The 12,500-nt window shown below is 48.3% G+C and overlaps 3 protein-coding genes across 3 annotated transcripts in view; 1 reads left to right on the top strand and 2 right to left on the bottom strand.

Annotated features, from left to right (window-relative positions):
- The window catches only part of gpha2 (glycoprotein hormone subunit alpha 2), a gene marked incomplete at both ends in the record, with an annotated part of 4,600 nt that extends 2,182 nt beyond the window's left edge, over positions 1-2,418 (top strand). The window contains 3 exons of the mRNA XM_080544063.1: positions 1,299-1,428; positions 1,730-1,914; positions 2,314-2,418. Coding sequence (XP_080400189.1) covers positions 1,299-1,428; positions 1,730-1,914; positions 2,314-2,418 — 420 coding nt within the window. The remainder of the gene's footprint in view (positions 1-1,298; positions 1,429-1,729; positions 1,915-2,313) is intronic.
- A 2,437-nt stretch (positions 2,419-4,855) lies between these two features.
- On the bottom strand, positions 4,856-5,545 carry LOC308169278 (glycoprotein hormone beta-5-like; the record flags this gene model as incomplete). Its single annotated transcript, XM_080543956.1, has 2 exons — positions 4,856-5,044; positions 5,351-5,545. 2 exons carry the CDS (start codon positions 5,543-5,545, stop codon positions 4,856-4,858), a joined length of 384 nt encoding a protein of 127 aa, XP_080400082.1.
- A 5,932-nt stretch (positions 5,546-11,477) lies between these two features.
- Positions 11,478-12,500, bottom strand: part of ppp2r5b (protein phosphatase 2, regulatory subunit B', beta) — a gene marked incomplete at both ends in the record, with an annotated part of 24,346 nt that continues 23,323 nt past the window's right edge. Inside the window, 2 exons of the mRNA XM_080544062.1 lie at positions 11,478-11,697; positions 12,126-12,227. Coding sequence (XP_080400188.1) covers positions 11,478-11,697; positions 12,126-12,227 — 322 coding nt within the window. The remainder of the gene's footprint in view (positions 11,698-12,125; positions 12,228-12,500) is intronic.

The raw sequence follows: 12,500 nt of genomic DNA, 5'->3' as shown, positions 1-12,500 counted from the left end.
TTCTATCTCTCTCTCTCTTTCTCTCTCTATCTCTATCTCTCTCACTAACTCTCTCTCACTCTCTCTCTCTATCTCTCTAGCTCTCTATCTCTCTCTCACTCTCTCTATCTCTCTATCTGTGTGTGTGTGTGTGTGTGTATGTGTGTGTGTGTGTGTGTGTGTGTGTGTGTGTGTGTGTGTGTGTGTGTGTGTGTGTGTGTGTGTGTGTGTGTGTGTGTAGCTGCAGGCTGAAGGCACGGAGGATAAAGGTGGTATTGTCTTTATTCACTGTAACATCAGACAGACAGGCTGGGAGACACGATGAGAACACTGGGAATGCACCTCCTCTCCCCCCACAGAGGGACAGACACACACACACACACACACACACATACACACAGACACACACACACACACACACACACACATACACACACACACACACACACAGACACACACACACACACACACACACACACACACACACAGACACACACACACACACAGACACACACACACACACACACAGAAACACACAGACAGACACACACACACACACAGACAGACACACACGCACACACACACACAGACAGACAGACACAGACACACACAAACACACACACAGAGACAGACAGACAGACACACACACACACACACAGACAGACAGACAGGCTGACATACAGACAGACAGACAGACATGCTGACAGACAGACAGAGAGTCAGACAGACAGACTGACAGACTGACTGACACACAGACAGACACACAGACACCGGCTGCTTCTTAGGAATGTAGGAGTCTCCTGGGGTGGAAGTCTCTGTGGCCTTGGTGACTTGAGCCTAGGAACAGAGATCACTCCCCTAGGACAATCACAAGAACACGCCTCAGCACAGACAACAATCACTGTATAGTTTTGATACATCTTGACCTGGTCACGAGCACAGAGGATGGGTCTGCCGCGACTAATAGTTGGCCAATCAGCGTTCTAGGACCTATCAAGGTACGGGGCGTGCCCAAGCCCAAAGGAGGATGATATATGCAATTGTAAATGAGATAACGGGACTCACTCTGGGGCTACTATCATTCTGATGACTGTCGCACTGAGAGTCCAGCGCTGCCTTGTACTCTGCCTGTGATCTTCACTAAACGACCACGTGTGCAATAGAAAAAAATCTCTGGATTCTTTGAGCTGTTCAACAAAAGAACCGGGGTCAGGTCCTCTAACACACAACACACGTCACCTTCTCCCTTTAAAGAGAGGATGGAAGAGGAGAAGAGTTGCCTAATGTATTTCTCCCTCTGTTCTGTTTGTCCCCAACAGGCCACCTTCCTCATGTCGCGACCCCTGAACTTTGACCTTTGCCTGGTGCTGCTGCCTGCGTTGACCCTGCTGCTGCTCTCTCCCTTCAGCCGGAGCTCCGAGAACCTCAGCCCTGGCTGCCACCTCTACCGTGAGGACACACACACACACACACACACACACACACACACACACACACACACAGACACACAGACAGACAGATAGACACACACACACACAGACAGACAGATAGACACACACACACACACACACACAGACAGACAGATAGACACACACGCACACACACACAGACAGACAGATAGACACACACGCACACACACACACACACACCTATAAGACAAAAAACACACACACACACACAGACAGATAGACACACACACACACACACACACACTCATCTATCCCTCCTCCCTCCCTCCCTCCTGCTGCAGCGTTTAACGTGACCATCCGTAGCGACCGGCGTGGTACGTGTAAGGGGACTCACGTGGTGCACGCCTGCGTGGGGTACTGTGAGTCCAGCGCCTTCCCCTCCCGCTACTCCGTCCTGGTCGCCTCCAACTTCACCCACAACATCACCTCCGCCTCCCGCTGCTGCACCATCACCCGGGACGCCAAGGTAGGGGGGAGACGGGGGGGTGGAGGGAGGGGGTGGAGGGAGGGAGGGGCAGGGTGGAGTGGAGGGAGTGGGGGGTGGAGGGAGGGGGAGGGTGGGTATGGAGGGGGTGTGGAGAGATGGGGGATGGAGGGAGGGGGGGTGAAGGGAGGATGGATGGGGGATGGATTGTTGGATTGATAAATAGGTGACAGATGATGGATAGGCAGAGAGACAGAGAGAGAGAGAGAGACAGACAGACAGACAGACAGACAGACAGACAGACAGACAGACAGACAGATAGACAGATAGACAGATAGATAGATAGATAGATAGATAGATAGATAGATAGATAGATAGATAGATAGATAGATAGATACATAAATAGATAATATAAATCATTTGGTTTTGATGTCTTCTCAGGTCAAAGTTCGTCTGGACTGCCCTCGGGGTCGTCACCATGATGATATCGAGATCCTGACCGCGCGGGCTTGCCGATGTGACATGTGCCGCAAGTCACGCTACTGACAGGCCTAGGAGACACGCAATATACTACAGACTGAGAGAGGAGGAGGAGCCTGTCTGTCAGTCATGTCATGTCTGTGTGAGAGGATGCATTTTCTGTGTGTGTGTGTGTGTGTGTGTGTGTGTGTGTGTGTGTGTGTGTGTGTGTGTGTGTGTGTCCGTGAATTTGTTTATTTGTGTATTTTTGTGAGGTTAAATAGAGTGGGAAGGAAGTAAGACAAGAAAGACTTGAGGAAACCTTTCTGTCATGTTGGTTTATTTAAGTGAGTTCAGAACACACTGTATGAGTTCACACACACACACCCTGCTAGACCCCCCCCCCCCCCCCCCCCCACCGCCCCCCCACAGCAGTCACACTCAAACAGACCAGAGAGTAAAGAATGTATTAAAACTGTATTTATATTTATGAGCTTGAACAATTTTGACATTTTGTAAATAGGTGACCAGAAAGAATGTTGATGGAAGTGTTGATGAAATAAAAACAATGAAAAGCCAAAGACCAAACAAGAGTTCAGCATTTCTTTTGAACCTTATTCAGTGGCAAGGGTGAATAAAGTCACCCAAACTGTCGATATTCTACAGCAGTGTTTCTCAACCCGGGGGGCCGTCTGGCTTCATCAGGGGTGCCGTCCCAAAAAGATACACACACACATAGCATAGCATAGTGTACAGCACAGTGTTTTATTGTATAGTAGATAGTGTACATCTCTCTTTTCTCTTTTTTGTTTTACCCTTGGCTCTCTTGTTTTTAGTCTTTTTTCCAAGCACCAGGGGAGCCCCCCCTCCCTATCATGAAAATGCAGATCATTAGCCTCCTCATACATCATAAAAATGTGTCTCACATGCCCCTTTCCCCATGTCACAGCATCAACGGCGGGGTCAGGGTATGACTGAAACAGCCTACTGCTTTTTTGGTTTTGTTTACTGCGTGACGCATTACGAGAGCGTTGCGTGAAGCACATGGAACTAGCATGGGACGGCTTTTGAAAAGAAAGGCTCCCTAATCAGATAACTCTGAGCCATCAACTTCATCACCCAGTGGTAGCATGGTCAACCCAGTGGTAGCATGGTCACCCAGTGGTAGCATGGTCAACCCAGTGGTAGCATGGTCAACCCAGTGGTAGGATGGTCAACCCAGTGGTAGCATGGTCACCCCAGTGGTAGCATGGTCACCCCAGTGGTAGCATGGTCACCCCAGTGGTAGCATGGTCACCCCAGTGGTAGCATGGTCACCCCAGTGGTAGCATGGTCAACCCAGTGGTAGCATGGTCAAACGTTCTGGCAGCAATACCATCCCTATGGGGACAGGTTAAAAGTTCTAACTCCGCTGTCAGGCAAAATAGCTGTGTCTGGACTTGAAGTTAAAGTGTTCAAAATATCCCAAATAATGCAAAATCGTGTGCGTGTGCGTGTGTGTGTGTGTGTGCATACGAATATACGCGGATTTACAAATGCACCCAATGTTTGCGATGTCATCAAATCTGCATCATCATAATGTGCATCATAATGTGCATCATATTAGTGGTCAGAATATGAGTGTTTGAAAGATGATACTCTACAGTAAGATACAATCAACTTTATTGTCCCGAAGGAACATTGTCATGGACACACAGTTAAGATGTATGTAGACACACAGTAGAACACTCTAGAAGATAAACACACAACTATACACCAAACACCAAGGACTGGGATATGAACTGATGTCAATATACAGTAGTATAATGCTAATACTGATGTCAATATAGTATAATACTGTTGTCAATATAGTATAATACTGTTGTCAATATAGTATAATACTGTTGTCAATATATTATAATACTGATGTCAATATAGTGTAATACTGTTATCAATATAGTGTAATACTGTTGTCAATATAGTGTAATACTGATGTCAATATAGTGTAATACTGTTGTCAATATAGTGTAATACTGATGTCAATATAGTGTAATACTGGTGTCAATATAGTGTAATACTGTTGTCAATATAGTGTAATACTGATGTCAATATAGTATAATACTGTTGTCAATATAGTATAATACTGTTGTCAATATATTATAATACTGATGTCAATATAGTGTAATACTGATGTCAATATAGTGTAATACTGTTGTCAATATAGTGTAATACTGATGTCAATATAGTGTAATACTGATGTCAATATAGTGTAATACTGATGTCAATATAGTGTAATACTGTTGTCAATATAGTATAATACTGATGTCAATATAGTACATGAACATACTGATGTCAATATAGTATAATGATGTCTGTAAAAATAGTATATAAAAATACTGATGTTTTTACCACTCATAATCTCTAGGGCACCACCAGGAGTCAATGCTAACACACACACACACACACACACACACACACACACACACAGTCTCTCTCTCTAACACACACATCACACACACACACACACACACACCCCGCTCCCCTATCAGAAGGTCTCACACTCAGTGTCATGCGTGGAGCAGAGGGAGCAGAGGCAGTGCAGGGCGAGGGGGTAGTGGTAGAGGGGGGAGACGTGGGGCTGGCAGCCCGGCAGGCGGGCGGTCTGCAGGCGGGAGCGGCCGTACGTGCACACCTGGTGCTGCCTCTGGATGTAGGGGGGCTCCGGGACCGGCCTCTAGGGAACAAAGGGGGGCAAGGACACGAGGGTTGGTAGATGTGTGTAGGGGTGTGTGTGTGTGTGTGTGTGTGTGTGTGCATGTGGGGGAGTGTGTGTGTGTGTGTGTGTGTGTGTGTGTGTGCATGTGGGGGAGTGTGTGTGTGTGTGTGTGTGTGTGTGTGTGTTTCAAGTTTCAAGTTTATTGTTATGTCACAATACACAAGTAATAATAGGCATAATGTGTGTGTGTGTGTGTGTGTGTGTGTGTGTGTGTGTATGCGTGTGTGTGTGTGTGTGTGTGTGTGTGTGTGTGTGTGTGTGTACCTCCCAGGTGTGACAGCGTCCCCAGCATGCCTCCGTGGTGATGCGGAGGCCCCTGCAGCCGGGCTTCTGGGCCACGAAGGAGAACTCCCGCACAGCGCAACCACGGAAACCGTGCAGGGGTGTCACGGCAACGCACAGGCCCGCCCCGGCAACCAGGAGGACGAGGAGTGGGAGAGAGAGGGAGCGAGGCCACATACTATGAGAGAGAGAGCGAGAGAGAGAGAGAGAGAGAGAGAGGGAGGGGGAAGAGAGAGAGAGAGAGAGGGAGTGAGAGGGGGAGGAAGAGGGAGAGAGAGAGAGAGAGAGAGAGAGAGAGAGAGAAAGGGAGAGAAAGAGAGCAGAGAGATAGAGAGAGAGAGAGAGAGAGAGAGAGAGAGAGAGAGAGAGAGAGAGAGAGCGGGGGAGGGAGGGGGGAAACGGGGAGGTCGAGAGAGAAAGAGAGAGAGAGGGAGAGAGAGAGATAGGGAGAGATAGGGAGAGAAAGAGAGCAGAGAGATAGAAAATTAGAGAAAGAGAGAGAGAGAAAGAGAGAGAATGAGAGAGAGAATGAGAGAGAGAATGAGAGAGAGAATGAGAGAGAGAATGAGAGAGAGAGAGGGAACAGACCACAGATAACACAGTGTTCAATACTGTTGCGCAAACTTGTCCCATTTAAGTGAGTTAAATACAGTTCAATCAGAGATATGGTGTGTGTGTGTGTGTGTGTGTGTGTGTGTGTGTGTGTGTGTAACCTCAATATGAGAGTCTCACTTCAATGTATGCATCATAAAAGACATCAGAGGCTTGGCAGCATCCTTCTCTCATGCTAATAGAGAACTCCCCCTAGCGGCCACCGGGGACATAGCAGCACCGTCAGTCAGGACCGAAGTATCCAGTCTGCGCAATTATCATTATATTCCCTGCGATGTTCACAAATCATCTATGATTCGTCTTTATGAACTTATCGTCACATTTTTATCAATTATATGAATGCATATTTTAGTAATTAAAAAAGACAGATTCTAAGCTTTTGATGACAGAAAACATTCATATTGAATTCAACAAATCGGCTACTGTTTTCACTGTTTGTTGCATGAACGTTATTCAAATGCAAATTATGAAAAACTCTTTAATTTCGCTTCTGGTGACTTCTGTTCTGACGCGTCATTTAAAAGTATAACACTCAATTCAAACCGGATAAGCGGATAATCTAACCATCACTCTAATGATCTAACCCCCCTGTCACACACACACACACACACACACACACACACACACACACACACACACACACACACACACACACACACACAGATAACGAACACAGCGCACATACCTTGTGTTTGTGGATCGGTTGGAGCGGGTGAGCGCGCCTCTCTTCTCCCGGACTGTCCGGTAGGCTATCTGAACGGAACGAAATCATTGTTGTTGTTTTTAACCCCCATTAAAAACGAGCGGACACTCTGACATCATCGCAATTATGTTGAAAACGCCATTTAAACGTGGTGACTCGCTGGAAAATGTCGATGCTTGTCAATATTGTCCTAACCCCTCTTAACCCCATGATGATGATGATGATGACGCACGTGGTCAGCGGCAGGCTAGAACCTCGGCACCGACTCCGGGGCTCAACCAGGAGGAGGCTGGTGGAGGTAGAAATCGGAGGACGGGGGGGGCTCACTGTTTACGTTCTGTGTGGACCCCAGGAAAGGTTAGGGGATGCTAATAAATCTAATCAAATCAAATCATTGTAATGCATCAGGAGAGGCCGGTGGAGGTAGAAATCGGAGGACTCATTGTAAGGCATGGGATCCGTATCATTGCTTATTCCGCTCCATGCATTGCAATGAGCCCGTCCTCCGATTTCTACCTCCACCAGCCTCCCCTGGCCTGACCCTGTAGTTGTACTGTACTCAGTGGCGGCTGGTGATAACATTTTTGGGTGGGGCACAGGTTATGGGGGCATGCTCCACGGGGAAGAATATCAACTTTAAAATCTGGATTTACAGTCGATTTTAGCATGAGAATATATATATATATATATATATATATATATAACTGAATTATTTTTATATATAACTTATTAAAGGGCAAACTGCAAACACAACAATCATTCATTTTTAATGAATGTTGATAGGCGCCGACAGAATATCAGCCGCATTTTATGAATAAACAATGTTTATTTTTACAAATCTTTTACAAGTACCAACTAGGAAGTGGGGCTGCGTTGGAAGGTGGGGGCGGCGCCCTAGCGCCCTCTATTGGCCAGCCGCCACTGACTGTACTCCGTGTAGAGGCCTGGCTGTGTGCGCAGACATGCCACAGCCCTGGTGAGTAAGTCTATTTATTCCAGATGATCCACTTGAACATGACTGTGTCTTCAACCTCAATGAACCCTTACCCCATCGGTAAAGGTTGTCAAGGTCTGTGTGTGTGTGTGTGTGTGTGTGTGTGTGTGTGTGTCAGGGGACTAGAATGAGGTGGACAAGAGAGACGGAATAAGCTGCTAGAGAGAGAGGGAGAAGGACACACACACGCACAGACACACACACACACACACACACACGCACACACACACACATAGACGCGCATGCACGCACGCACGCGCACGCACACACACACGCAGACAGACTTAGACACCAATAAAGACCACTAAAGACTGGAGTGTTTCTCAAAGTGAAGTTGATTTTATCACACATCTCCACCCTACATCCCCAGCATGTTAAACTCTACATTCAACCTCCCAAAGCAGTTGGTCCCCCCAAAAATACACACCCCAGTTGGTCCCCCAAAAAATACACACCGCTATGTTTCAACACAGAGCACAGAGCAGGCTGACAGTGCAAATCTAGTTTAGTGATGCTACGTAGGCGCGTACATATTCAGTCCCTAGTTATTGCCTTCCTCTAAACTACTGGAGTCTGTTCCACTGTTCAAACTAGGCGATTTTTTTTTCTTCCCGGAACTCACTCTCTCTCTCTCTCTCTCTCTCTCTCTCTCTCTCTCTCTCTCTCTCTCTCTCTCTCTCTCTCTCTCTCTCTCTCTCTCTCTCTCTCTGTCATTCTAGAACGGTGGGACGTAGTAGGCTATTCTCGAACTCCTCCAGACAGGCAGACAGAGGGCATTGTGGGTAAACAGGAAGTGTGTTATTAACAATAGTGAGGTTTTTTTGTTTCTTTTCGTTCTTTTTTTTTTCCTTCTTTCAATGAAAACAGTTTGGAGTGTGTGGAGACAGGCGGCCAACCCCTCCACGTAACAGACGCCGAAATCACAATCAATCAATGTGTTACATTCTAATCCATACCCTGTTCCTTAGACGGAGAGAGGGAGAGAGAGAAAGAGAGAGAGGCGGGATGGCACTCCCAATGCCAACTCTCTCCCTCTGCCGCTCTGTCTGTACACATCCCCTGTCACTGATTCACTCATACTCACACACACACACACACACACACACACACACACACACACACACACACACACATACATACATACATACATACATACATACACACACACACACCAACTTCTAACCCTTGCCAACTTCCTCTGATAAGGTCACAATTCCAGACAAAATCACAAATAAATATCATAAATATCCACAAAATGAACATACTAAAAAAATTATAATAATAAAATAAAAAAATAAAAATCAAATTGTTTCATAAAAATGAATGTGCACAGTAGAGTACAGGAACACAATGTGAATATTAAAGACATAATTCAAGGGTGTAGAATCTAGCTGAGGGGAGAAGTCGCTGGACGGGCTCATTGTAACGTACGGAACGGAATCAGGATAGGATTCAGGAATCAGGAATCAGGAATCAGGAATCAAGAATCAGGATTCAGGATTTAGGAATCAGGATTCGAACACGTATCAAACCTGTTTGATCCCATTCCTCATCCCATCCTTTACAACAAGCCCGTCCTTTGGCTTCTACCTCCACCAGCTACCCTTGGCTAGAGGTAGGGGTTGCTGAGACGCCCCCCCACCCCCCCCCGCCCCCTCCTCCTTTCCTCGTCCTCCTACCCCCCTCTCCTCCTCCTCCACCTCCTCCTCCTCCTCCCACCCCCCTCCCCTCCTCCTTACCTCCTGTTCTACACACATTATCCCAAACAAACAAGAATATTGCTAAAATAAGATGTTTTCTGACTCTTCTCTACCTCTCCTCCTCCTCCTCCTCCCCCCTCCCTCCCCCCCTCCCTCCCTCCCTCCCTCATCCCTCCGTCTATGACCAGATGAGAATAAAGGTATGTTTGTCACATCAGAACAAGGTGTTGGTCTAGCAGCATCGACCTGCTGAGCAGAAGGAGCGCACCCAGGGATCAACACCTGCACACATCTCTGTTCTCCCCTGGGGTCACGGGGCTGGGCGGTGCGTTTGGTTTACCCTGCACGCTGGGTGGGTGGGTGGGAGGGTGGCTCGGTGGGCCGGTGGGTGGGAGAGTGGTTGTTTGGGTTGGGTTGCACATCAAGGACTACTCTGTTTCGGTGGGATTGAAGGGGGAGCCATCATTGCTGCCCCCCCCCCTGATCTCCAAATGACCCTTTCCCCAATGGGATATAGAAGAGAGAGAGCTATCCCTTGCATTCTGATTCTATATCCCACTACAACCACAGTATTTCAATTAGAAGCTGTTTGCCAGGAGAACCAACCAACCAACTGGTTTAGGCTGTAACCAACCAACCAACCAACCAACCAACCAACCAACTGGTCTAGGCAAGAGGGGTCATTTGCACATGGGCGGGGGGGGGGGGGGGGGGGGGAGGGGCAGCACTGATGGCTCCCCCTCTTCAGAATCCTGATTCTAATCATCATCGCGCCCATTCTCCCACTGGCCCCAAAGCCAGATTTACCTGACGGTCGTAGTGAGGTGCTAGGATCCCCCGTGAGGGGTCTAGCCTTTAGTTTGGTCTCTCAGGCAGAACCGAGAGCTCAAACCAAGCGCACCCTTCCACGTTCCGGTCCGCAGGGACCCGGCAGAGAACAGAGATGGCGGGCGGTCGCCCCGTTTGAGCCCCGGGTGCGCTGGGGACAGGGGAGGCTGGCGGAGGCAGAAATGTAGAGGACAGTGGGTTCATTACAACGCATGGGACGGAGCGGGGGGAGGGTTGGGGACGGAGCGGGGAGGGTTGGGGACGGAGCGGGGAGGGTTGGGGGGACGCGTGTTTGATAGCGTTCCTCCTTCCGTTCCCCGCATCACTGCGGGGTCCCGTCGTCCTCCGAGCCTCCGTCCTCCGATTTCTACCCAGGCCGGCCTCCCCTGGTTGAGGAGTGCTACTCTAGGTTTTTACCCCCGACGAATACTACAGTAATATCCACACATATATATATAAAAACACCAGTAGTACGTACGTAGTAGTAGTAGTAGAGTAAGAATTAGAAGAAGGAACATTATTATATATATTTATAATATATCATAACTTCAGTATCATCATCATCGTCAGCATCAGCATCATCATCATCATCATCATTCCTCTTCATCTTTCAGGACGGTAAAAAGTCCCTAGGTAGAACCAGATACAGGTGAGAGGAGCCAGACCCAGACCCAGCCAGGAGCGTGGACGATATGGGCCTTATCAATGGGTTTAGGGAGGGTGTGTGTGTGTGTGTGCGTGTGTGTGTGTGTGTGTGCGTGCGTATGTGTGTGTGTGCAAATGAAAAGGTGAAAAGGTGAAGCATGTAGCGTTGTGCTCTGCTGCCCCTGCTGGCCAATATTGAGAATGTGGAAATATAAAACAAGCTATGTTTTTTTTTCTCCAATACAGCGCCAAATATCTACTTGTAAACTAACAGAAAAAGAAAAAAAAGTACATAAAACGCCAGTGTCGTACCCAACAACAGATTTTTAAGAAAGCGCATCTTTTGGGCCAATTCAGCGCTATTCACCGAACGTATCTTTATCAATGTGATCTCATTGGTTGGTTCTCTAACGATTTATCATTCAGCCATTTAGCACGTTAGCTCAAATCTACACACTGGGCCTTTAATGTAGCTTGTGTGTGTGTGTGTGTGTGTGTGTGTGTGTGTGTGTGTGTGTGTACGTTGTTAATTAAGGTGTATTTGGTCTGGCAGGGTGTGTGTGTGTGTGTGTGTGGACTCTTGACTCTGGCTGGTCATTGGTTGGTTGGTTGGTTGGCTGGGTGGCTCTAGGTGGTGGTGGTGGTGGAGGGCCCGCTGGGCTCCGGGTCTGGCTGCTCAGGGTGAGGCGTCTGTGGGGAGGAGGGCTGGGGAGGCTCCCCTCTCTCTCCCCGCTCCTGGAGGTTCCTCTGGTTCCTGCTCGCCTCCCCCAGGCTCTGCAGCCTGCGCTCCTGCTTCTCCTCCAGGCCCCTCCACAGCTCCACGCGCTCCCGCTCACGCTTCAACTCCCTGGGGGAGGGGGGGGAGGGTGTGGGGGGGTAGGAAGGGGGGTGGGGAGGTTAGGAGGTGGGGTGAGGAGGATAAGGGGGAGGGGGGGTTGGAGGGTAGGAGGGGAAGGTGGGGGGGTTGGACATGTTACACATATAAATCTGGTATTATATTTATGCATGCAGACACACAGTGCAAGGACAAGGTCACTCAGGCAAGTACACCACACACACACACACACACACACTCCTGCCACACACATACACACACACACACACACACACACACACACAAACACATCCGAGCACACACCTGACCACATACACAAACACAAAGACACATCTGAACACATACACACATATACAGTATACTCGCACACACACACACACACACACACACACACACACACACAGACACACACACAGACACACACCTGACCACACACTCACTTTTGTTTTTCCACTTTGTAAGAGGCAGTGAGGTCATCAAAGAGCTTGCTGTTCATCTCCATGAAGGTCTTCAGCACATTGTATATGAGAGACACGATCGTCCTGGAGAGAGGGAGAGAGAGAGAGAGAGAGAGAGAGAGAGAGAGAGAGAGGGAGAGAGAGAGAGAGAGAGAGAGAGGGAGAGAGAGAGAGAGAGAAAGGGAGGGAGAGAGAGAGAAAAGGACGGAGAGAGGGAAAGAGGGAGAGACAGAGAGAGGGAGAGAAGGAGAGAGAAAGGGGGGGGATAAAGAGGGAGACAGAGAGAGAGAGGGAGGGAGAGAGAGAGCGAGGGAGAGACAGAGATAGAGAGGGAGAGACAGAGAGGGAGAGATGGAG

This window comes from Nansenia antarctica, assembly GCF_963989245.1.
Source record: "Nansenia antarctica genome assembly, chromosome: 13".
Classification (NCBI taxonomy): domain Eukaryota; kingdom Metazoa; phylum Chordata; class Actinopteri; order Argentiniformes; family Microstomatidae; genus Nansenia; species Nansenia antarctica.
Note: the sequence above shows the minus strand (reverse complement) of the source record. Positions and strands in the feature narration are given on the sequence as shown.